Source organism: Meles meles, chromosome 21 (genome assembly GCF_922984935.1).
Source record: "Meles meles chromosome 21, mMelMel3.1 paternal haplotype, whole genome shotgun sequence".
Classification (NCBI taxonomy): Eukaryota; Metazoa; Chordata; class Mammalia; order Carnivora; family Mustelidae; genus Meles; species Meles meles.
The window spans coordinates 10,804,969-10,830,370 of record NC_060086.1 but is presented as its reverse complement, the minus strand read 5'-3'; the positions used below and the strand labels follow the sequence as shown (position 1 = coordinate 10,830,370).

General features: G+C 49.2%; 1 protein-coding gene across 1 annotated transcript in view; it reads left to right on the top strand.

Annotated features, from left to right (window-relative positions):
• LOC123933857 (myosin-16) overlaps positions 1-24,946 on the top strand; it is a 58,934-nt gene extending 33,988 nt beyond the window's left edge. The window contains exons 26-43 of the mRNA XM_045993531.1: positions 586-676; positions 1,101-1,157; positions 1,849-1,935; positions 3,671-3,916; positions 4,832-4,949; positions 6,110-6,237; positions 6,595-6,791; positions 8,021-8,153; positions 9,162-9,378; positions 11,662-11,798; positions 11,892-11,995; positions 15,881-16,073; positions 17,133-17,336; positions 18,303-18,428; positions 19,440-19,610; positions 20,182-20,382; positions 21,396-21,627; positions 24,844-24,946. Coding sequence (XP_045849487.1) covers positions 586-676; positions 1,101-1,157; positions 1,849-1,935; positions 3,671-3,916; positions 4,832-4,949; positions 6,110-6,237; positions 6,595-6,791; positions 8,021-8,153; positions 9,162-9,378; positions 11,662-11,798; positions 11,892-11,995; positions 15,881-16,073; positions 17,133-17,336; positions 18,303-18,428; positions 19,440-19,610; positions 20,182-20,382; positions 21,396-21,596 — 2,611 coding nt within the window. The 3' untranslated portion in view covers positions 21,597-21,627; positions 24,844-24,946. The remainder of the gene's footprint in view (positions 1-585; positions 677-1,100; positions 1,158-1,848; positions 1,936-3,670; positions 3,917-4,831; positions 4,950-6,109; positions 6,238-6,594; positions 6,792-8,020; positions 8,154-9,161; positions 9,379-11,661; positions 11,799-11,891; positions 11,996-15,880; positions 16,074-17,132; positions 17,337-18,302; positions 18,429-19,439; positions 19,611-20,181; positions 20,383-21,395; positions 21,628-24,843) is intronic.
• Positions 24,947-25,402: the final 456 nt, after the last annotated feature.

The following is a 25,402-nucleotide window of genomic DNA, read 5'->3' as shown; positions in this document are numbered from 1 at the left end:
AGGTTCAAAGCACCACGGACTGCTAGGAAGGTGGGCAGCTAGCTCTGCCTCTCAGCATTTCCTCTGTGGCACGTCAGGAGATGCACGTGACCTTGACCATCCTGTTCATCCACTTGGCCTCTGGCGTCTTAGTTCTCACATGTGGCTCCTGGCACACAGAACCCACATGTCAGAAGGAGACGTCCTTTGGTGGAAAATTTTTAGAGGAAAATTTTCCCTAAAAAGGCAAAGCCAGAGCCCCTGGCATGTAAGCTGTGCCAGAGCAGTGATTTCTGTCTGGTTTGTTCACTGATGTGTCCCCGGAAGCTCAAACAACGTCTGGCGCACAGGAGATACTCGATAAACTTGTACCAAATTAAGAAGCACACGAGTGAATGAATAAGCGGGTGGAAAGTGTGTGCAGCAGATTCTGGGGGCTCTGCAGGTGAGACCTCCTGGGCAGTCACCCAAGAAGGCCAGGCGCTGGGCATGAGTGGGTCTCAGCAGGTTCAAGGCCTCCTCCGGCAGCCTGGGTTCTGTTCGCTCACCAGCCAGCAGATCTCTCCTCAGAGCTCTTCGCTCAGGAAATCAAACCTTCTCTTGCAGGAGGGATATGGAAATCAATTCTGTCAACTCCAAATATGAGGATGAGCAGTCCCTGAATTCCACCCTCCAGCGGAAACTGAAGGAACACCAGGTGTGTCCGGGACTGGGACTGAGAGGACGGATCTCTCCCTCCCAAATGCACTTCCAGGCCCCTTTGCTCCCCCCAGCTGCTTGGCGGCCTGGGTTTCCTGAGGAGCGAGACTGGCCCAGAGTCCTTGAGACTGATCCTTCTTCACCTCACTCAGACTTAGAGTCAAAGCCCCTAAGATGATCACAAGGCCCTCCACAACCTGCGCTGTTCCCTCCCTGACCTTGTCACCCAGCCTTCCCCCACCACTCCCCAGCCTCCTTCCTGCCTCAACACCATTGCACATGCTGTCTGGGCCCTGTTCCCCTCTGCTTTTGACCGTGTCCCCCTGGGCAACTTGCCATCACTTGCATATTAAAAGGCCAAGTGGGCAAGTTTGTAACTTCACCCGGAAGAGATAACCCCCCTTGGCTTATTTGTGTGCTAGGCCCGAATTGAGGAGCTGGAGGAGGAACTGGAAGCGGAGCGGGCAATGAGAGCCAAGGTAAATAAAATACTTCTGCACTTTTTTGAGTCTAAGGACCCAGTGCCAGCCACAATCCAACCATACACAGACACTCCACTCAGGAAAGCAAGAGGACAGGTTTCCAATTGAAAAGGCCTTACTGATTCTCAAGCTGTGCACCAGGCCCGGTGCTACTGTGCAATGTTAATTATGACGTAAGACGCACAGATACTATTTCTGGTGTGAGTCCAAGGAGAGGAGGCTCGTTCTGCCCAGGGCAGGTAGGGAGGCAACATTATTAGCCTAGCGACTTGGAGACTGAATCCAACAGCCTGACACCGGGAAGAATTTCCAGGCAAAGAGAAGAAATAGCACCTCTCTGCACAGTGACAAAGATGTGAAAAGAAAAGCAAAGGATGGAAGGAGGCTTTCTGGAGGGAATCCGAGGCCAGAAAGCTGGGGGAGATGAGTCCTCATACACCTAATCTCCAGATTCAGCCAAACCAGGCCAAGGGTAGGGTGGGCGGGAAGACCGGGAAGACCCCCCACCCGGTGCAGGGGAAGGACACAGGCATCCTTCACTGGCTGTGCAGGGTGGCAGGCAGAGGGCAGAACTCCCCAAGTGCAGGTCCCCAGCCTTACAAGACACCATGTGGTCCCTGTAGTCTTTACCAGAGAAGGGGGGTGCTCCTGCACCAGGCTCCCATCACGGTCATTTGATCCTCCCCAGGTGGAGAAACAACGCAGCGACCTGGCCCGGGACCTCGAAGACCTCAGTGACAGGCTGGAAGAGGCTGGGGGAGCCACGTCTGCTCAGGTACCATCCTCAGGGGACCCAGGAACCCCAATTCCTGTCCGCCTGCAGGGAGAAAAAAAATTGCTGGATGATGACCAGTGGGGGGAAAAATAGTTAGTTTTTGCTGAATTTGGGGGGCTAACTCGAGGAGAAAATAATAATAAAGAGGCAAGAGAGGGGCTGGTTTGGTCCCCTTTATCTTGGGGCTCCTTAGCCCAGTGGTGTTGACAGGAGCAGCACTGGACTGAAGGCAGAGGGGGGGCATTGTGCAATTCGTGTTTATAGAAAATGTGAGCTGCAGTAAGGCCAGCAGATCAGGAGAGGACTGCCACCTAAAGAGAGTCTGTGACAGTTCCCAAGAAGGGGGGGCATGCCATACAGTCCCACACGGGGGAGCACGAAGGTCAGCAGGAGGCAAGGGCAGAGGGAAATTGTACCCAAGAGCCTCTACTGTCGTTTCTGAGGGAAGAACCGGGGAGGCAGAGTGAGCAGGCTTAGGATGGGCTAGTTTGGATAATTCCAGCAGGCTCTAGGGCACAGGGGCTGTCCCCAGTTGTCTGGTACCTGGCCATGGGGGTACTGAGGACAGGCAGACAATGGCTGAGAGGGTGAGAACCCCAAGAGGAGGGATTGGAGAGAGAGAAGGCTCTAGATTGGTTGCTTTGCTTTGGAAATTTGGTTGTTTGCCATCTCTGGGAGTTAGCTAACCCTGGGAGGGGCTGTCCTTCCAGGGTCAGCAAAGTCCCAGATTTCAAAGCATCAGAACACAGAAAATGAAGACACGGTTAATACAGGGGGTCACCCCATACTCCCAGGGCTGGAATCCAAGCTGAGCCTCTGGTCTGGGATGCATCTTCTTCCAATTCACCTAAAGGCAACGTGGAGACAGGCAGAAGACACTTGAAACTCTCCTTCTAATTCCGTGTAGTTAGGTCTCTTACAAATGCGGACCCTAGGTCAGAGCTGACAGCAGGAATGTGGACGGTGTCCCTTAGCACTAGAAGGCTCCCTGGACTCCACGTCCCATCCCCTCACCATCTGGCCACAGTCTGCTTGCTGTGGAGGGACCTGCTGAGTTGGTGCTCTGCTGTGGTCGCGGTCCCAGAAGGAAAGGCATTAAGAAGGGATGATGTCTAGCGATGCAGGGAAAGTTAAGGGAACAACAGGATTCTGGGCATCAGGGGGATGGGAGGAAGTGAGGTCACGGGGCTGTGTGACATGGGGAGCCATGCAGAAGGGGCTGCTTGGTGGGCTCCTTCTGGAGGCTCTGAGGGAGTGTGTGTCCAAGGCCTCCTTTGTGGCAGCTGGTGGACTGCCGGCAGACTCTGGTGTTCCTTGCTTGTAGCTGCATCGGTCCATCCCTGCCTCCGCGGGCATGTGGCCTTCTTCTCGTGTGTCATACTAGATCCAAATACCTCTCCTCTTAGAAGGACCTAGGGCGCCCTCCTTAATCCAGTTATGGCATTTTAACTTGTTTATATCTGCAAAGACCCTGTTTCCAAATAAGGTCACCATCACAGATATTTGGGGTTAAGAATTGAGTGTATCTTTTTAGGAGGCACAACTCAAGGCACAACGCTATCTAAATGAATGTGGTGGGCAACCCACCCTAAGGCTCAGGATGGATATTTCCATTAAGACCTCCTATCAGTGGGGTGCAGAAATAGTAGGGCACCGCTTGGCAGGTGGTCAATGTCCAGCCTCAGGAGGCCAGTGCCGACCAGTTCCGCTAAACTCTGCTTCTCCTCTCTTCCAGATTGAGCAGAACCGCAAGCGGGAGGCAGAGCTGCTAAAGCTGAAGCGGGAGCTAGAGGAGACGGCCCTGCAGAGTGAGGCAGCGGCATCCACGCTGCGCAAGAAGCACACGGACTCGATGGCCGAGCTGACCGAGCACGTGGAGAACCTGCAGAGGGTCAAGTCTAAACTGGAGAAGGACAAGCAGGTCATGAAGGCTGAGATCGATGACCTCAATGCCAGCATGGAGACAATGCAGAAGTCCAAGGTGAGGGAGGACCCCCACAGAGCCACAGGGGAGTGCCCCAGTGCCCAGCCACTTTGCAAATATTTCCCAAGCCTCTCAGCAAGCCCGAGGCGTGTTCTTGATGTTGTGAAGGGAACCGAGACTGAGACCAGCCAGAACCCACTTGATGGTTTATAACCTTGGCCAGGTTCATAACCTAACTGTGCCTCAGTTTCCTCATGATTAAAATGGAGACATTAAGAATCCCTACTCCACAGTGCTGTTGGGAGGGCTACAACCGTCCCTGACATGTAAGAAAAGCTCAATAAATATGAGCTATTAAGATGACCATTACATTAGGATGACTACATCCTCGAGGAGCTGGGAAACTAGGAGGATAAATGCATACATCCCCGCAATGAAAAAGGGATATGTGGCAAGAGGGAAAAGCAAGTAAGCCATTCAACATGCATTGACCAAGCATCGGCCATGTGAGAAGCATTCTTGTGACATGAGGGAAAGGGGGGCTCCAAAGGTGAGCAGGGAGGATGCCTTGGGGTCCCATCCGCAGCCAAGTACTACACCACACTTCAGGCACTCACGAGGTGTCTTCACAGATGCTACTTTATCTGCAGATCCCTGCACTACGCTAGTATTTTTTTTCTTAAACTGACCCATTGCATTTTCTTACTGGGTGAGGTCTGCAGGGGTCCAGAGTAACCATAAAATGGAGATGAGCCAGAGAGTGAGGGTCTGTGTGCCAACCCAAAGGTCTAGGCTTATGTTGGTACACATGGTGAGCTGCGGCGGGGGAGTGGGGTGGGGAGATTGTTCTGAGACAGGGACGTTCTAGAAGGACTAGGCAGGCAGTAGGGGAGGCTGCACTAGGGGAACCCAGGTGGGAAGCAGGGAGGGCCTGTTCCTCATTTCCCCACTGGGCTCATTTGTCCTGAGCAGATGAATGCCGATGCCCACATCCGAAAGCTGGAAGACAGCTTAGCTGAAGCCAATGCCAAGGTGGCTGAGCTGGAGCGAAACCAGGCAGAAATCAACGCCATCAGGACCCGCCTGCAAGGTGAGTGGGCCGCAGCCTACAGCTTCCTGAGGCCCCGTGTGTGGAACAGAATGAGGATCCTCAAGGAAACTGAAGGAGTAGCTGGGTCCTCTTCCCAGAGCTTTCTCAGCCTTGGAAAATTCACATCCCCCCGTGATGAGACAGGAGATTTGATTATACCCACTGAGTGTTCCAAGTATCATCTTTACAGCGTCAAACAGGGAACACTATTCAAAGCATTTCCCTCCCAGTTCTGTCAACCACCCTGTGAGATCAGCAGGAGGGGCAGCAGACACAACTCAATTTTTTAAACATTTTAAAACATGACCCGCATACTAACAGACAGTGAACATGTGTCACTAATGAAGGAGCCGGGAAACAGCAAGCCTGTCTTCAAAGGGCATTTGAGGGGCAGATATTTACACAGTCAGCTGGGGAAGGGACGCCTGTAGATACCTTTGCTAAGGTAGACCCAAAGCCAGTTAACGGCTTACAGCACAATAATCCCTCAACCTCTGGGTTTGGTTTGTTTTTTTCTTTTCTTTTTCTTTCTTTCTCTCTCTCTCTCTTTTTTTTTTTTAAACCAGAAGAGCTCCTATGCATCTCTAAGGCAAAAATGATTTGCAACTTATCACAATTCACTTAACATCTAACTTTGCAGAGGTCAGACCCTGATCTGCAGTAACAGCAAGACAAACCACCACGCTATTCCCTGAGAGAAGGAAACACTCCCTAGACAGGCCAGTCAGACAATGTTCCAGTATCAACCAGAGAACCGGCTGGCCTCCTTCGGCCTTATTTCCCACATTCTGAACACTTCCGAAAATCAATATCCCCATTTGACAGATAAGAAAAGGGAAACTCAGTGAGATGAGGTAACTTGTCATAAAACTAATGACGGGAAACCCTTGCTCGTCCTCTCTGGCTCATGCACATCTTCCTGGCCTCCGGCCTCAACAATCAGTTCACAGATGACAAGAGTATACGTTCGGAGACCGTGACAATTAATTTTTCAAAGTAAACACTCTCTGCCCCACTGTTTCCTTCAACCTGCTTTGCTGTAGCTCATGCCAGGGGCTGGGACTTCAGGATCAGAAGCCCCGTACCCCATGCAGGACGCAAGAAGTTGGCAGTGCTTGGACAATTTCATCCAATATTTCTCCCATTCCCTTCTCACCCAGCTGAAAATGGGGAGCTGAGCCGGGAATATGAGGAATCCCAGAGCCGGCTCAACCAGATTCTGCGGATAAAGACATCCCTGACGTCGCAGGTGGACGATTACAAGAGACAACTGGATGAAGAATCCAAGGTTTGTTTGGGGATGGGGTTGGGTGACAGGGCTGTCTCTCAGAAGAGAGTTGCAGGTTATAAAGTTGTAGAAGGAACATGGAAAATATGACTCAACAACAAGTTAAAAAGTTAACTACAAGACTCTGGTGTGCCATGTGTGCAACTAAATGAAATCTGACAAAATTCCATATCCTCGTGGCCGGTAATTTTAACAAAACAAAGAAAATAAGCCCTAATGGTTTGGGTTATAGAAGCAGGGGTCCTTTTCCCCCTTTACGTGCCGCAATGTTGATCCAACATTGTGTATGTCTGAAGGATGGCCCTGGCGGCCACAGGGACCATCAGGGCCTCTGACGGGCTCGGCTGGTCCCCACAGTCTCGAAGCACGGCCATGGTGAGTCTTGCCAACACCAAGCATGACCTAGACCTGGTGAAGGAGCAGCTGGAGGAGGAGCAGGGAGGCAAGTCGGAGCTGCAGCGCCTCGTGTCTAAGCTCAACACTGAGGTGACCACCTGGAGGACCAAGTATGAGACCGATGCCATCCAGAGGACCGAGGAGCTGGAGGAGACCAAGTGAGGGTCACCCTGCACTGGAGAGCACGGAAGGCTGGGGTGGGGGTGGTCCTGGGGGTCTGACCACATCAGCCACTGAGGAGGCCAGGACCGCAGCCAGGAGAAGGCAGTTCACAGGCTCCTCTTAAAAAGGGGGATGCGTGTCTGGACAGCAAAGGCCACTCTGTGCCCTCAGTAGAATACCCAGCCTTTGGGTTTCCTTTTCAAGGCTCTCTATGGCCTCTGCCCTAAAACACTCAGGCTCCCTGTGGGGAGGTCAGGAGCAGGGTCTCCACCTCTAGGCAGGGCTTCTCTGCCCCTAAGTGCTTGGGAAGCTTCCACAGGTCTGGTGGGTCTGGAGCAAGGCCTCTGGGCGATGCTGGGAGGACACGAACCACACTCAGCGGAAAGGGCCCTCACTCTGCCAGTTCTCCCACTCTGTGCGAAATGCCCTCAAATCTTGTGACCTTTCTTCCTCATTTGCAAACTAGGGAAGTGGACACTCTGCCTGATAGGCCTGAGGAAATAAGAGTGGACACATGAATGTGGGTCTGAGCCACCTTCTATAGGAACAGGCTGGCTTGGTTGCCCATGGGAAGCCCTGTGTGTGTGAGCCATCCTGCAGCAGGCAGGGAGGGGACGCTGGCCTGCTTGGTGGTGCCTCCTGCCCACCGGGATTTGTGGCGACAAGATAGCAATAAGCACAGTGGGCTCCAGCTGACATCAATCTCTTATCAAAAGCTCTTTATACATTGATCCTAAATCTATGTCCTGCAGCTCCCCACTTCCTATTTTCTGTTGAGAGCATCCAGGAGCTGCCTGGTCCCACTCCAAAGCTCAGGCTGAATCTCAACCCCTTACCTCTCTCTGCCTGGACCTTCTTCCCTAGACCCCTGCAAGGTCCTTGCCCTCTTCCTCTGCTCATGTGTCCCCTTCCCCACCTTACTTTCTCCATGGTGCTTATGTCTCTGTGTCTATCCCCCAGCTAGAGCAGAAGTTCCATGAGGGCAGAGGTCTTGGTCTATTTCTCTAATGCCTAGAATGATACCTGACCCAGAGCAGAAAAATAAATAGTTGCTAAATGGACGGACGGATGTACGGACAGACAGACAGTGACTGCTTTCCTCTAAACACTCTCCATTTCATTTGCATCTTCTCCACTGTGGCGCCAGAGCTCAGCACCACAAACGCAGCCCGCAGCCCATGGGCTCCTGTGTTTCCCTGACGGCCTCTCTTGCCCTCACCCACAGGAGGAAACTTGCCGCCAGGCTCCAGGAAGCAGAAGAGGCAGCCGAAGCTGCCCAGGCCCGGGCTGCCTCCCTTGAGAAAAATAAACAGCGACTCCAGGCGGAAGTCGAGGACCTCACCATCGACTTGGAGAAGGTCAGGGAGTCAAATAATCACGGGATCCAAGGGACCCCACAGAGTTGGAGAAAACTATCACATGTCTGGGCTTAGCAAGAAGAAATGGGTGTCCAACAGGATGGAGCACGGGGTCTGTATTCGGGCCCCCTGGACACAGGCCCCCATCTGATCTTAACACTCAGTAGGCCACTATTCAATTGAGTCTGTGATGAGGACAAAACTTAGTCCCAGGAAGTCATGCAGCCAGTCATATCTCTGTTCCCCTTTTCCTCATGCAAACCACATCCCACACACTTTGTGTGGCTAAATATTCTTGTTTGCATCCCTGGTTCAGACTGATCTGCAAGTCTCTGGGCCAGATTAAATAAGATTTCCACTGGCACACAGCAACCTGGTCCTGGATAGGGCATAGATAGGACATATAGGCAGAGGATCATATCCACGTGAGAACAGTCCCAAAACCTGAAAACCTTTTGCTCCCTCACCCCCGCAATTAAGAAATTAAGCAGAAATTTACAAATTCCAATATTGTACCACAGCCAATACATACTTGCCAGACAGTTATGAAAAAAGGTGAAAGGCCTATGAAAAGTAAGATCTGAGAAAAATCAGCTTTGATTCACAAGAAAAAGAACACCAAACCCATGTCTGAGTTGGACAATGACATATAACACATATTAGTAAATTACAGAGAAATAAGCTATGGAGAGCTGGGTGAATGTTTTAAATCTGGGAAGGCTGCTGTGGCCCAGATGCCTCATTTTACACCTAAGAAAACCCGAGCCCAGGACCATAAATAAGATGGACTGCCCAAGGTCACACGTCTTATAGTAGATGTGTGGGTGTGGCTCCTTCCAGACTCCTTGCCCCGTGCTTGTGCCGTACATGTGGAATTATCCCCCAGAGCTCAAGAAGTCTGCGGTCACCAGAGTTACTGGGGAGGGGCGGGGAAGCTGGGGAGGAACACCGAGAAGGGGAAGGGGCTGGAAAGTCAGACCCACGGAGACCAGCCCCACCTCTCCCTAGGCCAATGCCGCAGCCGCTGCCTTGGACAAGAAGCAACGGGTCTTTGACAAGATGCTGGCCGAGTGGCAGCAGAAGTGCGAGGAGCTGCAGGTGGAAGTGGACAGTTCGCAGAAGGAGTGCCGCATGTACATGACAGAGAGCTTCAAGATCAAGACTGCCTACGAGGAGTCCCTGGAGCACCTGGAGTCCGTGAAGAAGGAGAACAAGACTCTGCAGGGTGAGTCTGCCGACAGGGACAAAGACTCAGGCGGGGCCTCCTTCCTCCTGAGTGTGTCATGGGTTTGAGCACCCGGCACATGGTAGGCACCCGATAAATACCTACTACCAACACCGTGTAGAAGCAGTCAGGCACTCAGCAGCAGCACTGCCAGCAGGCGAGTCTCTTAACCCTTCCGTGCCTCAGTACCCTCACCTATAAGTTGGGGAGATGAAGTCTTCCTTGTAAGATGGGTGTGAGGATATGTGAAACCTTCACTCGGGAGAGTGGCTGGCACAAATAGGGGCTCAGCAGAGCCCTTTGTGTATGGAGCCCTTACATCTATCATACGTATATAATATACATACACATGTAAGAATTTTTTTTAAGATTTTTATTTATTTATTTTTGAGAGAGAGTGTGCCCGAGTAGGGGTAGGGGCAAGAGGGAGAAGCAGACTCCCTGCTCAGCAGGGAACCCAATGCGGGCCTCGATCCCAGGACCCTGGGGCCATGACCTGAGCCGAAGGCAAACACTTAACCGACTGAGCCACCCAGGTGCCCTACATGTAAGATTTCTTACGTATTGGAGGCTTCACGCTGGAACTTCATTCTGTTGGATATTCTTGGAAGAATGCTATCTATTGAGGATCATTTTGCCATTCAGAGATCTGACTGCTTTATTTGCTCTTATGGCAGGTGCACGTTTCTAATCCCAAAATCAGTTGTGTGAGAGATGTCAGTATTTTCATTTTCAAGAGCTGTTTTGGGATCCCTGTTCTGCTTAGCAGCAAATGAAATCTCAGTCAAGACAGGGTTTCATCAATTCAGGTTAGGTGCCTGATGGAGGGTAAAAGCAGAAGGTCCCTGATTGTCCCCCAAATATGCCCAAGGTCCTAGAAGTCCCTCCCTGGGGAGCTGTCAGCTTACAGGGGAGAACTGTGAGAGCCCAGTGTTTGAGGTATGAAGGCTCTGCATTTGTAACCTCAAAAGTCCAAGAACGAAAGGACGTGAACATAAATACATGAGTTAAGACTGGGGAGGAACGACCAGAACACGGACACCGAGGTTTCCTGGACCGGGCGACGGCAGAAAAAAGGAGGGAGGTGATGATGAGGCACTGCTGAGGGGCCCTGCCGATGGCCCTGCCTCCACTTCTACTCCATTCCCCATCCACACCCTCGCACCAGCTCCTGGTGCAGATGATAAAACTCCCTCGTAACCTAGGGGTTAAGAGGAATATGCACCTCACCTGGCAGGTGAAGCACAGGTGAGAATTGGGGGAACAGGTGGTGGGTAATGGGGAGGGCACGTTTTGCATGGAGCACTGGGTGTTGTGCAAAAAGAATGAATACTGTTACGCTGAAAAAATAAATAAAATGGAAAAAAAAAAAAAAAAAAAAAAAAAAGCTTGTAAAGTAGCCTCAGCCTGGTGGGAGCCACAGAGGACAGTGGCCGAGCAGCCTGCCTGGGCTGAGAGGGGGTGAAGCAGCATCACAGCGTTGCTGGTTGTTCCAGAGCAGTCCAGTGGGGAATGTTCCAGAAACCGCCACTATGTTCAGGTGACAGGTGATGGGAAGCTATGTGGACTACAGGTGTCTATGATGCCCGCACAGGTGGACACCAACAGCTGAGACTTGGATGATGCCCCCCAGTGCTCTCTAAACCCCACCTGGAACTTAGAAACCCAGGTTTCTAAGACCCTGGATTAAATGAGATTTCTCTGAACTCGGAGAGGCTTGATGTAGAAATGGAGGTTGGTCACAGGTTAATCAGGACACTTACATTTTTCTGGACACCTCTGGTTGTGGGCTGAGATTTGTGATGGCTCCAAGGGACTGTAGGTCCCTGTGGGTTCCTCTGGGTGGGCAAGAGAGGTCTCCCAAATGAGGAAGGAGATCTGAAAGGCTCTCATCCTCCTGCCTTTTCTTGTGAGGTTGGTTTTCAGACCTGGTGGCGGGGAAGCAGAGGGGAGAAGGGACTCTCTGAGAAAAGAAGGCTTCACAGTCCCAGGGAGTCCTGGCCACTGGTCCCAAGGCTGCTCTGTGGTTGTTCACTCTTCTCTGGGCTTCAATCTCTCAACTATAAAATGAGGAGCTTGAACCCACTGTTCTCCAGTGTCCAAGCTCTGATGCTCCATGAGTCTATGACTTGGGAGTATGTTGTTTCTCTTTAGACACAGTGATACTTTAGACACAGTGAGTGCCTGCTTCTGCCTGACGTTGCATTGTCTGTGCCACATGCTATGACCCTGGGAAGCTGGTGGTCCTCATGTGTCTTATTAATGAGAATATTCCTTCCTCAGAGGAGATAAAGGAACTGATTGATCAGCTGGGTGAGGGAGGACGGAGTGTGCATGAACTGCAGAAGTTGAAGAAAAAATTGGAGATTGAGAAGGAAGAACTCCAGGTGGCCTTGGAGGAAGCTGAGTCTTCCCTGGAGGTAACCACACGGTCGTCACCTGGGAGGCTGGACCCTTGGCCAGGGACCACACACCTACTTGGCCAGAAAGTCTGATGTTGATATTCCCGGCAGGTTGAAGAGAGCAAGGTGATTCGAATTCAGCTGGAACTGGCTCAGGTGAAAGCTGATATCGACCGGAGAATCCATGAGAAAGAAGAGGAGTTTGAAGCTACGAGGTATGGGGCTAAGGCAATGGGAGGCTGACTTGAGGTAGCATGATGGAGTACAGTCTAGAAACCTGGGCCTTTGCTGCCCACTAGTCATGTGACCTTGGACAACTTAGTTGAATACTTTGAAATGTAGTACTTAAGTGATCACAAAACCCCATGAGATAATAACCCATAATAACTCAAAAACGGACAAAGGACTTGACTAGACATTCCTCCAGAGAGATATACAAATGGCCAATAAGCACACGGAAAGAGGCTCACTATTACTTGTCCTACGGGAACGCAAATCAATGAGATACCACCTCATACACATTAGGAAGGCTACAATCCAAAACACAGAAGATGACAAGCGCTGGCAAGGATGTGGAGAAACTGGAACCTTTGTGCACCTCTGATGGGAATGTAAAATGGTAGAGCTGCTGTGAAAAACAGTATAGAGGCTCCTCATGAAATTTAAAATAGAATTAACATATGATCCAGCAATTCTACTTCTGGGTATCTACCCAAAAGAATTGAAAGCAGGGTTTTGGAAAGAGATTTCTACACCTGTGTGTTCATAGCATTATTCAGAAGGTCTACAGCATGAAAGCAACCCGAATGTCCACTGACAAATGAATGGATTAAAAAGTTGTGTTCTGTACATACAATGGAATTTTTCAAAGGTTTATTTGAGAGAGAGAGCACGCATGTACACGCATGAGTGAGGGGAGGGGCAGCAGAGGGAAAGAAGCAAGACTCTTTGCTAAGCATGGAGCCCAATGCAGGGCTCAATGCAGTTCTCGATCTCAAAACCCCGAGATCATGACCTGACCCTAAATCAAGAGTTAGAAGCCCAACCAACTGAGCCACCCCAGGCGCCCCCATACAATGGAATTTTATTCAGCCTTAAAAAGGGAGGAAATACTGACACTTGCTATAATATAGATGAACCTTGAGGACATTATACTAAGTGAAAAAAAGCAGTCACAAAAGACAGATACTGTATGATTCCATTTACAGGAAGTACTTAGAGCAGTCATGGTCATAGAAACAGAAAGCGAGGGGCGCCTGGGTGGCTCAGTGGGTTAAGCCTCTGCCTTCAGCTCAGGTCATGATCTCAGGGTCCTGGAATCGAACCCCGCATCAGGCTCTCTTTTCAGCAGGGAGCCTGCTTCCTCCTCTCTCTCTCTGCCTGCCTCTCTGCCTACTTGTGATCTCTGTCAAACAAATAAATAAAATCTTTTAATAAAAAAAAAGAAAAAGGGGCACCTGGATGGCTCAGTGGGTTAAAGCCTCTGCCTTCAGCTCAGGTCATGATCTCGGAGTCCTGGGATCGAGCCCCACATCGGGCTCTCTGCTCTGCGGGGAGCCTACTTCCTCCTCTCTCTCTCTCTCTGCCTGCCTCCCTGCCTACTTGTGATCTCTATCTGTCAAATTAAAAAAAAAAAATCCTTAAAAAAAAAAAGAAAAGAAAAAAAGAAAAAGAAAGTGGAATGGTAGTTGCTGGGGAAAAGAAAAAAGAAAAGGGAGTTAGTGTTTAACGGGGACATGATTTCAGGTTTATAAGATGGAACAAGTTCTGGAGATGGATGTTGGCAATGGTGGCATAGCATTATATATTTCATACCACTGGACTGTGCACCTAAAAATGGTCAACATAGGAAATTTCATGTAATGAGCATTTTCCAACAATAAAAAAATTAGGAAAAAACCCCTGTGAGATAAGTGCAACTGTCCCATCTAACAGATGTGAATCTTGATGTCTTCCTCATCCCAGCTCTGGGGTGTGGGGAAGATTAAATGAGATGGTAGATATGAAATACATTGTAACCTGTGAAGCCATACAGCTATGTTACTGTTAACATTTATGAATCCTTACAGAACATCCAGCACATTATGGAAAAAATTGATCTCTTGGGGTGCCAAGGAGTGCTGGACTTGGAAATTCCTTTTTAATCCAGTGTCCTCTGTTGCTGCTTGAGGTTCTAAGAAATTTTTAGACTCAGCACTAGGTTCTGGTTTACAGAAATATGATTTGTTGTGATTCTGAAAAGATCAACACACTTGCAACTGTCCACATTGGCACCCTGCCTGAACTGCCTGTCTGAAATCTCTCCGCACTGTGGCTTCCTGAGTTTACAACATCCTCTACAATCACTCCTGCAGGACGTGGGGAGCCACTGGGGAGAGAGGCCCCATGATTCGGCAGCCATCAGGCTAAACTTGACCTCCACCCTGAATACCTAGTTATGTCACTATGTGGTGTGTGCATGCGTGTGTGCACATGCATGTGTGAGAATGAGTTTACAATACATTTGAGATATAACTTACATACAGTGTGCCCATGGCAAGGGAAAAATTGAATGGAGTATTTTTTAAGATTTTATTTATTTATGTGACAGAGAGAGAGAGATCATAAGTAGGCAGAGAGGCAGTCGGTGGGGGGGGAAGCATGCTTCTCGCTGAGCAGAGAGCCCAATGTGGGGCTTGATCCCAGGACCCCGAAATCATGATCTAAGCCAAAGGCAGAGGCTTAACCCACTGAGCCACCCAGCTGCCCCAAATTGAATGGTTTTAAGTTATGCAATCATCACTACAAGTTCAGATAAACCCGAGATAAACCCATATCCCTTAGCAGTCATGCCCCCATAGCTCCCTACCACCCCCACTCCCAGCCTGAAGCAACAACTAATCTAGCCAACGACTTTCTTTGGACTTGCCTATTCTGGACATTACATATAAGTGGAATCATCCAGTATGTGGTTCTTTTTGACTGGCTTTTTTCAACAGAATGTTTTCAAGCTTCATCCATGTTGGGCCATGTGTCAGGAAGTATTTCATTCCTTTTTATTTTTTTTAATTAAAAAAATTTTTTTTTATTTGACAGACAGAGACCAAAAGTAGGCAGAGAGGCAGGCGGTGGGGGGGAGGGAAGCAGGCTCCCCACCAAGCAGAGAGCCCGATACAGGACTCGATCCCAGGACCCTGAGATTATGACCTGAGACGAAGGCAGAGGCTTTAAACCACTGAGCCACCCAGGCGCCCTCATTCCTTTCTATTCCTGAATAATATTCCATCATTTGGGCTGGTCACATTTTATTTATTCATCAGCTGATAGACATTTGTGCTGTTTTCACCTTTGGGCTACTATGGATAATGCCACTATGAACATTCATATACAAGTTTTTTGTGTGGATCTAGGTTTACATTTCTCTTCAAAGTATACCTAGTTCTGGTCTGTACACTAGCTCTTATGTTTAACTTTTTGCAGAACTGTCAGGTTATTTTCCAAAGCAGGTGTATCATTTTACATTCCCAGTGTTAAGGACCGCAGTTTCTCCAGATCTTCTTCAACATTTATCATTATCTTCTTTATCGCAGTTATCCTAGTGGATGTGAGGTAGTATCTCCCCATGGTTTGGAATTGTGTTTCCATTATAGCTAACGATGCTGAGCATCTTTCATGTGCTTATCGGTCACTTCTATATCCTGTTTGGAGAAATGTCTATTCTAGTCCTTGGCCAGTTTTAAAAACCAGGTTGTCTTTTTATTGTTGAGTTGTAAGTATTCTCTATATATTCTGAATACTAGACCCTTCCTTTATCAGATATATAATTTGTAAGTATTTTCTCCCATTCTGTGGGTTGCCTTTTACCTTTCTTAATTTTATTTAAAGATTTATTTTTCCCAGAGAGAGGGAGTATATGTATGTGCATGAGCTGGGGGAGAGGGAGAGGGAGAGAATCTCAAGCAGACTCCTTGCTGAACAGGGAGCCTAGTGCAGGACTCCATCCCAGGACCCTGAGATCATGACCTGAGCCAAAATCAAGCTCTCAGACCTCTTTAGCAAGGGTTAGCACACCCTGACCAGTAGGCCCAGCATGCCAACACCTTCTCTGTTTGGACTTGCAGGAAGAACCACCAGCGCGCAATTGAGTCATTGCAGGCCAGCCTGGAGGCAGAGGCCAAGGGCCGGGCAGAGGCGCTTAGGCTTAAGAAGAAGATGGAGACGGACCTGAATGAGATGGAAATCCAACTAGACCATGCCAACAAGAACAACAGCGAACTTGTAAAGACGCTGAAGAGGCTGCAACAGCAAATCAAGGTAGCAATCTGGGAGGAGGAAGAACTAATCACAAAGTAAGCCATTCCCAAGCCTGCAGGTTTCCAGGAAGCTGACTATGCATGTCTGCAGCTAGGACAGGGGCATGAAAGTGACAGCATGGGGAGGCTGGCAGCAATCCCGGGAGCAGGAGACCTGGGGACTGCATACATGAGAGGCCCCAGCCTCCAAAGTCCATATCCTGGACCACTGAAAAGAGGGAAGAAAACAGGAAAAGAGAAAGTTGGGCTTGTCCTGGTTTTTAAAGTCATTTTTTACTTATTAAAAGTAGATTCAGGTACAGAAAAACGAAGAACATAATACACTATTACCCACCACTTTCTTTAAGCAATAAACATTAATAGAGTTGAAGTCTTCCTTTATCCCTCTCTGTTGTCAGGCTTGTCTTTCAAGCCTCTGTAGCTGGATCTATGCATTCAACACATGGTTATTAGAGACCTGCCTGGTCTAGGCACCCTATTAGGTCTAGGAAATACAAGAATGGACACAACAAACAGACATCCCTGCAAATAGGCAATAAATAACCAGTAAATAAAACTAGTATTCAAGCAAAAACAATGAATACTGTTATGCTGAAAAAATAAATGGAAAAAAAATAGAAAAAAAAAAAACTAGTATTCAAAAAGATGATAGTCACTCTAGAGAAATAGTAGGACGAGGAGAAGGGAGATGTGGATTAGCCAGTAGGGGTGTAATGGTCAAGGCCATGGAAGAAAGGCCATGAGAAGGCCTTGTTGGAAACACCAGGTGGCTCTATAATCAGAAAAGCCTTGGCTTCATGCTAACCGCCCACTGGACAAATCCTCTGGATGCCTGGGACCTGGCCAGCTAGGCCTCGACCAGACGTTAAACTCCGCAAGGGCAGGTCTACACCTTGCACTCTCTTCCTCTGTGGTCTCCACCTCCCCAGCCCTGCACCCCACTGCCCCGGCTCCCTGCTGAGCCTGGTCCATAAAGATCTGAGCACCCTAAGGCCTGGCCAGCCCCAAACCATGCCAGGGCCCAACAGGTGGGCTCAGGCCAGGTCCTCTTGCCCCCCAGGACCTGCAAATGCAGATGGACGAGGATGCTCGGCAGCACGAGGAGCTGCGGGAGCAGTACAACCTGCAGGAGCGGCGCCTGAGCCTGCTGCAGACCGAGCTGGAGGAAGTGCGCTCCGCCCTGGAGGGCAGCGAGCGCTCCCGCAAGCTGCTGGAGCAGGAGGTGGTAGAGATCACCGAGCGGCACAATGAGGTCAACATCCAGGTAGGATGCTGGCTTCCTGGGGGGTGCTAGGCAGACCCACACTTGGGGCACTGGGACAAGCCAGGATGGTGCCTAGATCCTGTGGGCTCCCTTCAGAACAGAGGCAGATAGTGACTCCACTTGGGAAATCCTCAGAACTCACCTGCGGAGACCTTACTTGTTATGGCAAGAAGCCCCTAACGTAAAATGTACATCTTCACCATTTCCAGTGTGTGCAGGCACACTGTTGCCCAGAGCTTTCCAAGACTCCTAGGCTCTCCCCTGGAGATTCTGATCCAGTGCGTCTCTGGTGGGACTTCAGAAATCGAAACTTTTAAATTCAAACTCCTCAGGAGAGTCTGATGACTTAGCCAATTTCAAGGATCACCGTTATCTCTAGCGTAGCTGAGGACAAACTTCAGAACTGGAAGGGATCTAGAATATTCCAAGGTCTGACATTCACTTTTCAGATGAAAAACCATGATCCATGGTCAACAGTGGGGACCCCTATCTCCTGCCAGTGGTGACACCAGTATGGCTGATAGTCCATCCTTTACCAGCACAGCTTAATCCTTACTAAGCATCTCATGTGAATTCACCAAAAGAAAAAAATGTGCTTGGGACATATAGGAATGATAACCCTATTTTAGAGATAAGACCAAAGCCTAGAGGTAAAGAATTTATCCATGTAGGTGGAAGTACTGGGACTTGAACCTGGGTTTTCCCAGCTCAGAGTTCAGGATTGTTCTAGAGCTGCCACCTACCCCAGGCCTAAATGACATTATTCCTGGACTCCTTGTGACATAAGTGGCTCTAAAACCCAGAGAAAGATGCAGGGAGAGACCCTACCCCAAGCAGAAGCCCAGGGCCATTTCCTGTTGGGGGGTCTGGCAAATGTGTCTGGGAGAGGATTGTTTTTCTTTCCTGGACACGGGAAGGGCTGCGCAGACTTCTGGCTCACAGCGATGTCTTCATTTTCCCCTCCAGAACCAAAGCCTCCTGGTGGTGAAGCGCAAGCTGGAGTCAGATGTCCAGCGCATCTCCAATGAGCACGAGGAGCTCATCAGTGAGTTCCGCTCGGCTGACGAGAGGGCCAAGAAAGCCATGACTGACGTAAGTGCGCACACTACCCGGTGCTGGTGGAAAAGGCCTGGGCACCCCAGGCCATCCTCGGCAGGGAAGGCCACTCCCACCCCTCAAGGGTCACTACGCATAGGGCCCTGCCAGTAGGACTGTGGTCCTTGCTCTGAGGAGTCTGGAGGCTTTTCTGAAACCCCAAACACATGAAAGTAGGGAATAATTACAAGCTACACATGACCATGTGAGAGATCAGCAGTTGAGGCCTGGGGCATGGGTCAAAGGAGCTACTGAAAGTGGGGTTTTCTGGGCAGGCCTCCTGGCAAGGAGGAGTGTTAGACCAGCCTCGAGGACAGCGTTAGTGAAAGGAAGATGGGTCTCGTGTCGGGGGCTCAGGGGCAGATTCAGCAGGACGTGCTGCCAGTGGTTTTGCCTCAGTGTCCCTCTGGGGACTCACACAACTTTGAGAGGCAGAAACCACGTACCCCACTTTAAAGATGCGGGAATACAGACCTCATTGCCTGGTTCCCTGCACTTGTTCAAAATGCCAGGAGCGCAGGCTATTGCTGGTCTTATTCGGTGCTATGTCCGGAAAGCACACACCCATACCCAGTATGCAGATTTTCTATGAATACTTGTGGAATGAATGAACACAAGGATGAGAGGGTAAAATGACTTGCTGAAGGCCACACAGGGGCCGGATGTGGACCTTCATCTTCCTTCTCAGATCTGTCCTCTTCCCACCCTCTGTGCTGTGTGCCTCATGGAAGAGACAGCAAGGAGGGGCTGCAGAGCCCCAGGCTGGTGGAGTCTATGGACTGGGAGGCCTGGCTGCAAGTGCATGAGCCTGCCTCCTCCCCTTTCACTCAGAGGGACCCAGGAGCATGGGGTACCCCCTCTACCAAAACCCAGCAGCACACCAACAAGGGTCTCCTTGTCCACCACTTGGACTTCTGGAGACCAGCGGACAAGGTCCCTCATCTCTCAGAGGCACTGAGACTGCACGGAAACCCAGTCCCAGCTGCCCACTCTTCTCCGGTCCCACAGGCTGCGCGCATGGCAGAAGAACTCCGGCAAGAGCAAGACCACTGCATGCACCTGGAGAAAATCAAGAAGAACTACGAGATCACCATCAAAGACTTGCAGGCCAAGATGGAGGAGGCTGAGCAGCTGGCCCTGAAAGGAGGGAAGCGCACGATCATGAAACTGGAAGCCAGGGTGAGGGCACCCCTGAGCTGAGCCAGAAGAGAAAAAGGGGAGCTGTGGGGGGCAGGGGCCTTTTCCCAAAACCACCATGCCCAGAGCTTGATGAGGAATTGGGTTATTCAGATGCTGGGAAGGAAAAAGAAGTTGAGACAAGAGCTGTAATTTATTTATACAAAGGTCTCCTTTCCTCCTCCTCCCCCTGAAGCCTTTCCCCCAGAATGTGCTTCACCTGCCCAGTCTATTTCCAACATTGTTTCCCCCTTATTACTTTCTTAAAACAAGCCTTAGTCTTCAGCCGTGGGGTGTCAGAGCTAGAGGGGCCAGGATGTCGGTCACGTTGTCCAGCCTCGGCCTCCCCGACTTCCCAGAGGAGGAAACTTGAGGCTCAGGGAAAGGGACCAATCTGACAACCACAGCAGGTGTGTGAAAGGCAGAAGCCACCCGACCCTCCTGGCCAGGGCTTGCCTGCTCTTCTCCGAGGAGGAAGTGGACATGGCAGCCATGACACCCCCACCCAAGGCCACTGAGCTCCCAAGTTCAAAAACCTACATTCCCTTAGCCATGTTCCCCTCTTCTCCCCCAGATCAAGGAACTAGAGACAGAGCTGGACGGTGAGCAGAAACAGCACGTGGAGACGGTCAAGACGCTGCGGAAGAACGAGCGCCGCCTCAAAGAGCTCATCTTCCAGACGGAGGAGGACCACAAGACCAACCAGCGCATGCAGGAGCTGGTGGAGAAGCTGCAGAACAAACTGAAGGTCTACAAGCGGCAGATCGAAGAAGCGGTAGGTGCCCACTGCATGTCCTTCATACGCCGTCCCCTCCCAGCCCAGGTCTCAAGACTTGGTTAGAACTGACCGCAGGGAAGGAATCTGGTACTGGCCAAAAGATGACCCCTGAGAGCTTTATGTCCATGGCACTTCATTCTCACTATCCTGTTGGAAGCAGCCTGACACCACACACTGGAGAGAAGAACACGTAGAAAATGAAAAGATCCCCTAAGAACTCCAGTGCTAACGGAGGTACCCGCTGCAAGCTGTGCTCTAAAACCGGGACAGTCTTGGCGGCCTTTGTCCTGCTTCTACTGCCCTTTGTGGTCTCTGCCAGGATAACTTCTCTTTCCTGCTCCTACTGTTATGTACAAGACCCTTTCCTTATTTGATCCTCCCCATCAAGGCAGGAAGACTTGATACTCTTAATCTATTTCACAGGTGAGGAAACAGCCCAGAGTGGGATATTTATGTTATGTTAGTAAATGTTAAAATCTAAGTTAAATGGTTAGCAAAGGATGGCTTCGAGTCTCAACCCTAAACCACAGGTCCCCCTACTGGCAGCAACCAACCCTCCATCCCCACCCCGAAATAGATATTTGACCCTGCCATTGCTCACTGCCAATTCTGGGGCTACCACACTGAATCCATCAGCCACCCACACAACCAATGCCTTGCCCAAAAAGCTCGATAAAGACCAGGCTGACAGTTAATATGGTTCTAACCAAAGCAGCACTATGACTCTCTTGGGGAGACAACGGGATGGGAGGTGAGTGCTGGGGGCTAGGGAATACGCTAAATCCGCATCTTTCATAGTAGGGCACCACTCGCTGACACCTAAAGCCACAAATGACAGAAGCAGCAACAGAGTACATTTTATTTAGAAATAAGGATGTCAAGGACAAAAAAGAATCAGCTAAAAGTACTGGAAGGCTGGACTCTCATGCGTCTGTGTAGAACTGATAACAATGCACATTTAAGCAGAAGCAGCCAGGTTTACACCATTTTCCACTGTGCCTTTGTCACAGGAGGAGCAGGCCAACCAGACCTTGGCTCGCTACCGGAAGACAGTGCACGAGCTGGATGACGCCGAGGAGCGGGCAGGCATGGCAGAGACCGCCCTGAACAAGCTGCGCACCAGACACCGCGTGGCTGGCAAAGGCATCACGTCTGTGGAGATCATCCAGGTGTCCAAGACAGGCTCCTCCAAAACCCTTTCTGAGGAATGAGGGTCTCCACCTTCCAGCCCACAGCCAGTAGGTATGGACTGCACTCTCAATGCCCATGCTCCAAATTTCCCTTCCCTGACCCTACTTTGCTCCTTCTGACTTCGATGCTTCCTGTCTGCCCTGATCTCATGCATTGGGAATTCCAAAACTTTCCCGTCCCTTCAGCGGCAACACTCCCTCTGCATTCTCGAAGCCCTCGGGCATGGTGCTGTCCACCTGTAACACAGGGGCCAGAGGTCATGATGCTCCCCCATCTGGATGGAAGCTCTTTGAAGGCAGTTTCCATGTCTGATGCCACTTGACATCAGGCCTGGCAGACAGGTGTTAATGCTTGTTTTCACTGGACAACCGTAAAGACATTTGCAAGCTTACAGCCAATGTGTACTTCCCATCTTTCACATCCCCACAATATCATTATTCCAAAGGATTCATCAATACTGGTTGAATTTAGACTTCTTACATTAATAATAATAATAATAATAATAATAATAATTGGTTGCTGCTACCATTTCTGAGCACTGTCCCATAGGGGACAATGTAAAACAGTCCTTTCTTATTTTCTTTCATTAGAATCAACTGAGAAAAAGAAATAGGAAACAAACATATGAAAGTCAAAATGCTAGTCTTATTATAATTCTAGATTAAGAATATAATGGGTATCCTACCTGGTTGTCCTTGTATTTCACCCCAGAATTTAAGGCACCTGCAGAACTGAACCACCACAGCCCTCCAGAAGGAGCAGCCACTACTCTGAGGGGAGGGATGACCAGAACTCATCAAACCTACAGGCAGATCCAAAAGGAAAGACCAGATTTGGGGGGGGGGGGTGTCATCCCTTCCTTCCTGGTTCCTGCTTCCAAACACAGGATAAATCACTCCCCTTCCCATGAGTAGAGCAGGGGAAAGATGAGGAAAGTGGCAAAGAACATTATTCCAGAGCAGTGGTTCCATAAAAACGTGGTCTTTTTGACCAGCAGTAATATCAGCATGACCTGAAAAATTATTAGAAATGCAAATTCTGACACTTTACGCCAGACTTACTGAATCAGATGTTATTGGGAGATGGGCCCAGCATCTGTGGTTTAACCAGCCCTATGGTGACCAGATGTGTGATCAGGTGTGTTAGAACCAATGCTGTAGCAGAAATCTCCCCTTACAGAAACACAGAGCCAGGGGACAGAAGTTTCTCCTACTTTTACCGGAACTAGGCACATGGTAATGTTTCTCACTATCTTATTTATTCCATGGTAAAGAGATACATAAATATCTCCATCTGTCAGGCGAGATAAATGAGCTCAGAGAAGTTCAGTGACTTGCTCATGGTCATACAAGCCTTGTGCTATGGAAAGGCAAACTGTCTTTTATTTTGATGACTATGGAGATGAATAAGGCTGCCCTCTGTTTAGGATTAAACAGAACAACTCAAGATCAAGGATTTGGTTTAGGTTGGGAGGGGATGGAGCTGAAGTCTCAGTGTACCAATGGTCCAACCTCCATGGATTATGGGAATTCTCCTCTGGCCTTGTGCTCAAACATCCAGACAGATCAGCCCCCCAGTGAGGATAAGGTTCCCACTCCCAGCTCTCTTTCAGTCCTGGGTCAGTTTGGGTTTTAGTCCAAAGTGATAACCCCACTGACCTTAGAATTCAAGCCGAGCCTTTTCTTACCATTTGCTTAAGGAGGAAACAAAAGATAGGATTTTTCTTCATTCTCTAACTCTTAAATAATGATTAGGTCAAGAAGTTAAGGAAACCAGAGGCTTGCCTTTGGATGAATATACAATTAATGTATAACCATCTCCTCTTGGGGCAGAACCCTGAAAGGGGTCCCATCTGCCGAACTCTCACCTTGGCGGAGGCTACCCAGGAGGCTGCCTGTGCTGCCCAGATTCAGGAGGTTCTCCAGTCCTTCCACCTGCTAAGTCTCAGCCTCCGGATTAGCTATCTTCGGGAACAGATCCTCTGCCCTGGCTTAGTGACTGTATATTCTTGGGGGGCTCGTCTTGATCCAACAGCTCTGTCTCCAAACCACAAGGCCACTGTCCTGCCAACAGCACCCAGGTGTGCTGAGGCTTTTTTTAAAATCCCATTTCCCCTTGTTGGTCACAAGGCTAGACATGTCATCAGTAGCCATGAGATGTCTTAAGCAAATTAGTACATGAGTCAACACTCAGCCAAGACCCCACAAGGGTTTAATTTTCCAAAGTGGCTTTATATTCAGTCCCACAAATACTGACCAAGCTCAGGGTCCTGATATCAAGGCCCACATTGGGCTCCCTGCTCGGCGGGAGACCTGTTTCTCCCTCTCCCATTCTCCCTGCTTCTGTTCCTTCTCTCTCTGTGTCTCTCTCTGTCAAATAAATAAGTAAAAAATCTTAAAAAAAAAAAAGTCTAAGAAAAGTCTAAAACAGTGCCACTCAATGAGTGGTCCGTCTGTTACCTGCCCAAGATAACTAAAGTACAGAAATGGAGAGGAAGTTTATAGACATTTTTACAGCAATTGATACAGCCATGACATCCAAATGCATGATAAAAGTATTTTATAAAAGCATTTGTTTCTGATATTAAGTAAAATGAATGAACACACTTTTAATGAAAATTAAAAAGAGTAAGTAAAATTAATCCCTCACCAGATAGAGAAGGAAGGAAAGGAATTCCAGATATAAGACCCAACATATGCCAAAGTGCAGAGGTCAGATCCATACAAGGGAGCAACATGACTAGGAAAGAGGAGCTCGGGAGGAGGGAACAGTGCTGGATGTGGTGGGAGACGAAGCTGGCAAGACAAGCATGCATGAGGCTGGGAAGGGCCTCACGGGGTACAAGTATTCCATAATTTCCCTAAGGAAATCTTGGTAAGTTTTTAAATCCATGTGTGGGATGTGATGAGCAGTAGCTTTTCTCTCTTGGGAAGACATACCACAATGGAAAAACAAGCCCGTGGGCCCCTCATGAGACACCGCAGGCAGGCTCGTGGTGAGTACTATATCCAAAGGGACCGTACTCCTGCCCTCTCGATGACCTGTATGGAGTCCAGGCCCAAAGGTGTCTCTAAATCTTCACAAACTCATACAGAATGGACCAGCTATGACCCAATAATGGTGTCCGTTATGAGGAAGGAAGCCTGTGCAGCTGTAGCCCAGGCATCCAGAGGACATTGTTTGTCTAGCAAGAAGGAAGCGAAGATGTCAGAACTCCCAGCTCTGGTCTACACGGTTTTTCTCACCCTCTCTCTTTTTTTCTTCCAGGGTGACACAGATCTCAACAGCAGACCATTAAGTGGAAAAACATGAAAATAGAAAAACTGGGTATCCTGAGAATGTTTACTATGAAAAAGAAAGTGCAAGCCAGAAAGAGACAGGTGCTACAGGATAAAGATAGCTGTGGGGGAAAAGGGTTTGAGGGTATAAATACCCAGCCATTAAAGGAACTAAAATTAATGTGGCTTCTCTGAGACAGCCTCAAGCTGTGTAAGCACTTGGATAACAGTAACAGTGGGTCTGTTTTAGTTGAGATCCTACATGTTCATGTCAAAGACAGAATATGTAATGTCTGTGTGCCCTTGCTGTTTTCTAGAAGTAATTCCTCATGTGGACAATGTTAATGCCCTGTCCCAATGCATCTTAAATAAAAGAAACATGGAAAATGGACTGGAGATTGTTTGTAAGTGAAGAAATATTATTTTTCTAAGGCCTCCCAAATCCAAAGGCAATTTTTACAATATGTCAGAATTCTGTTTTATCCCTATAACCTAGTTCACAGTCTTACTTCTATTGGAAACCATGAGAACTATGCCGTCTTGGTGAG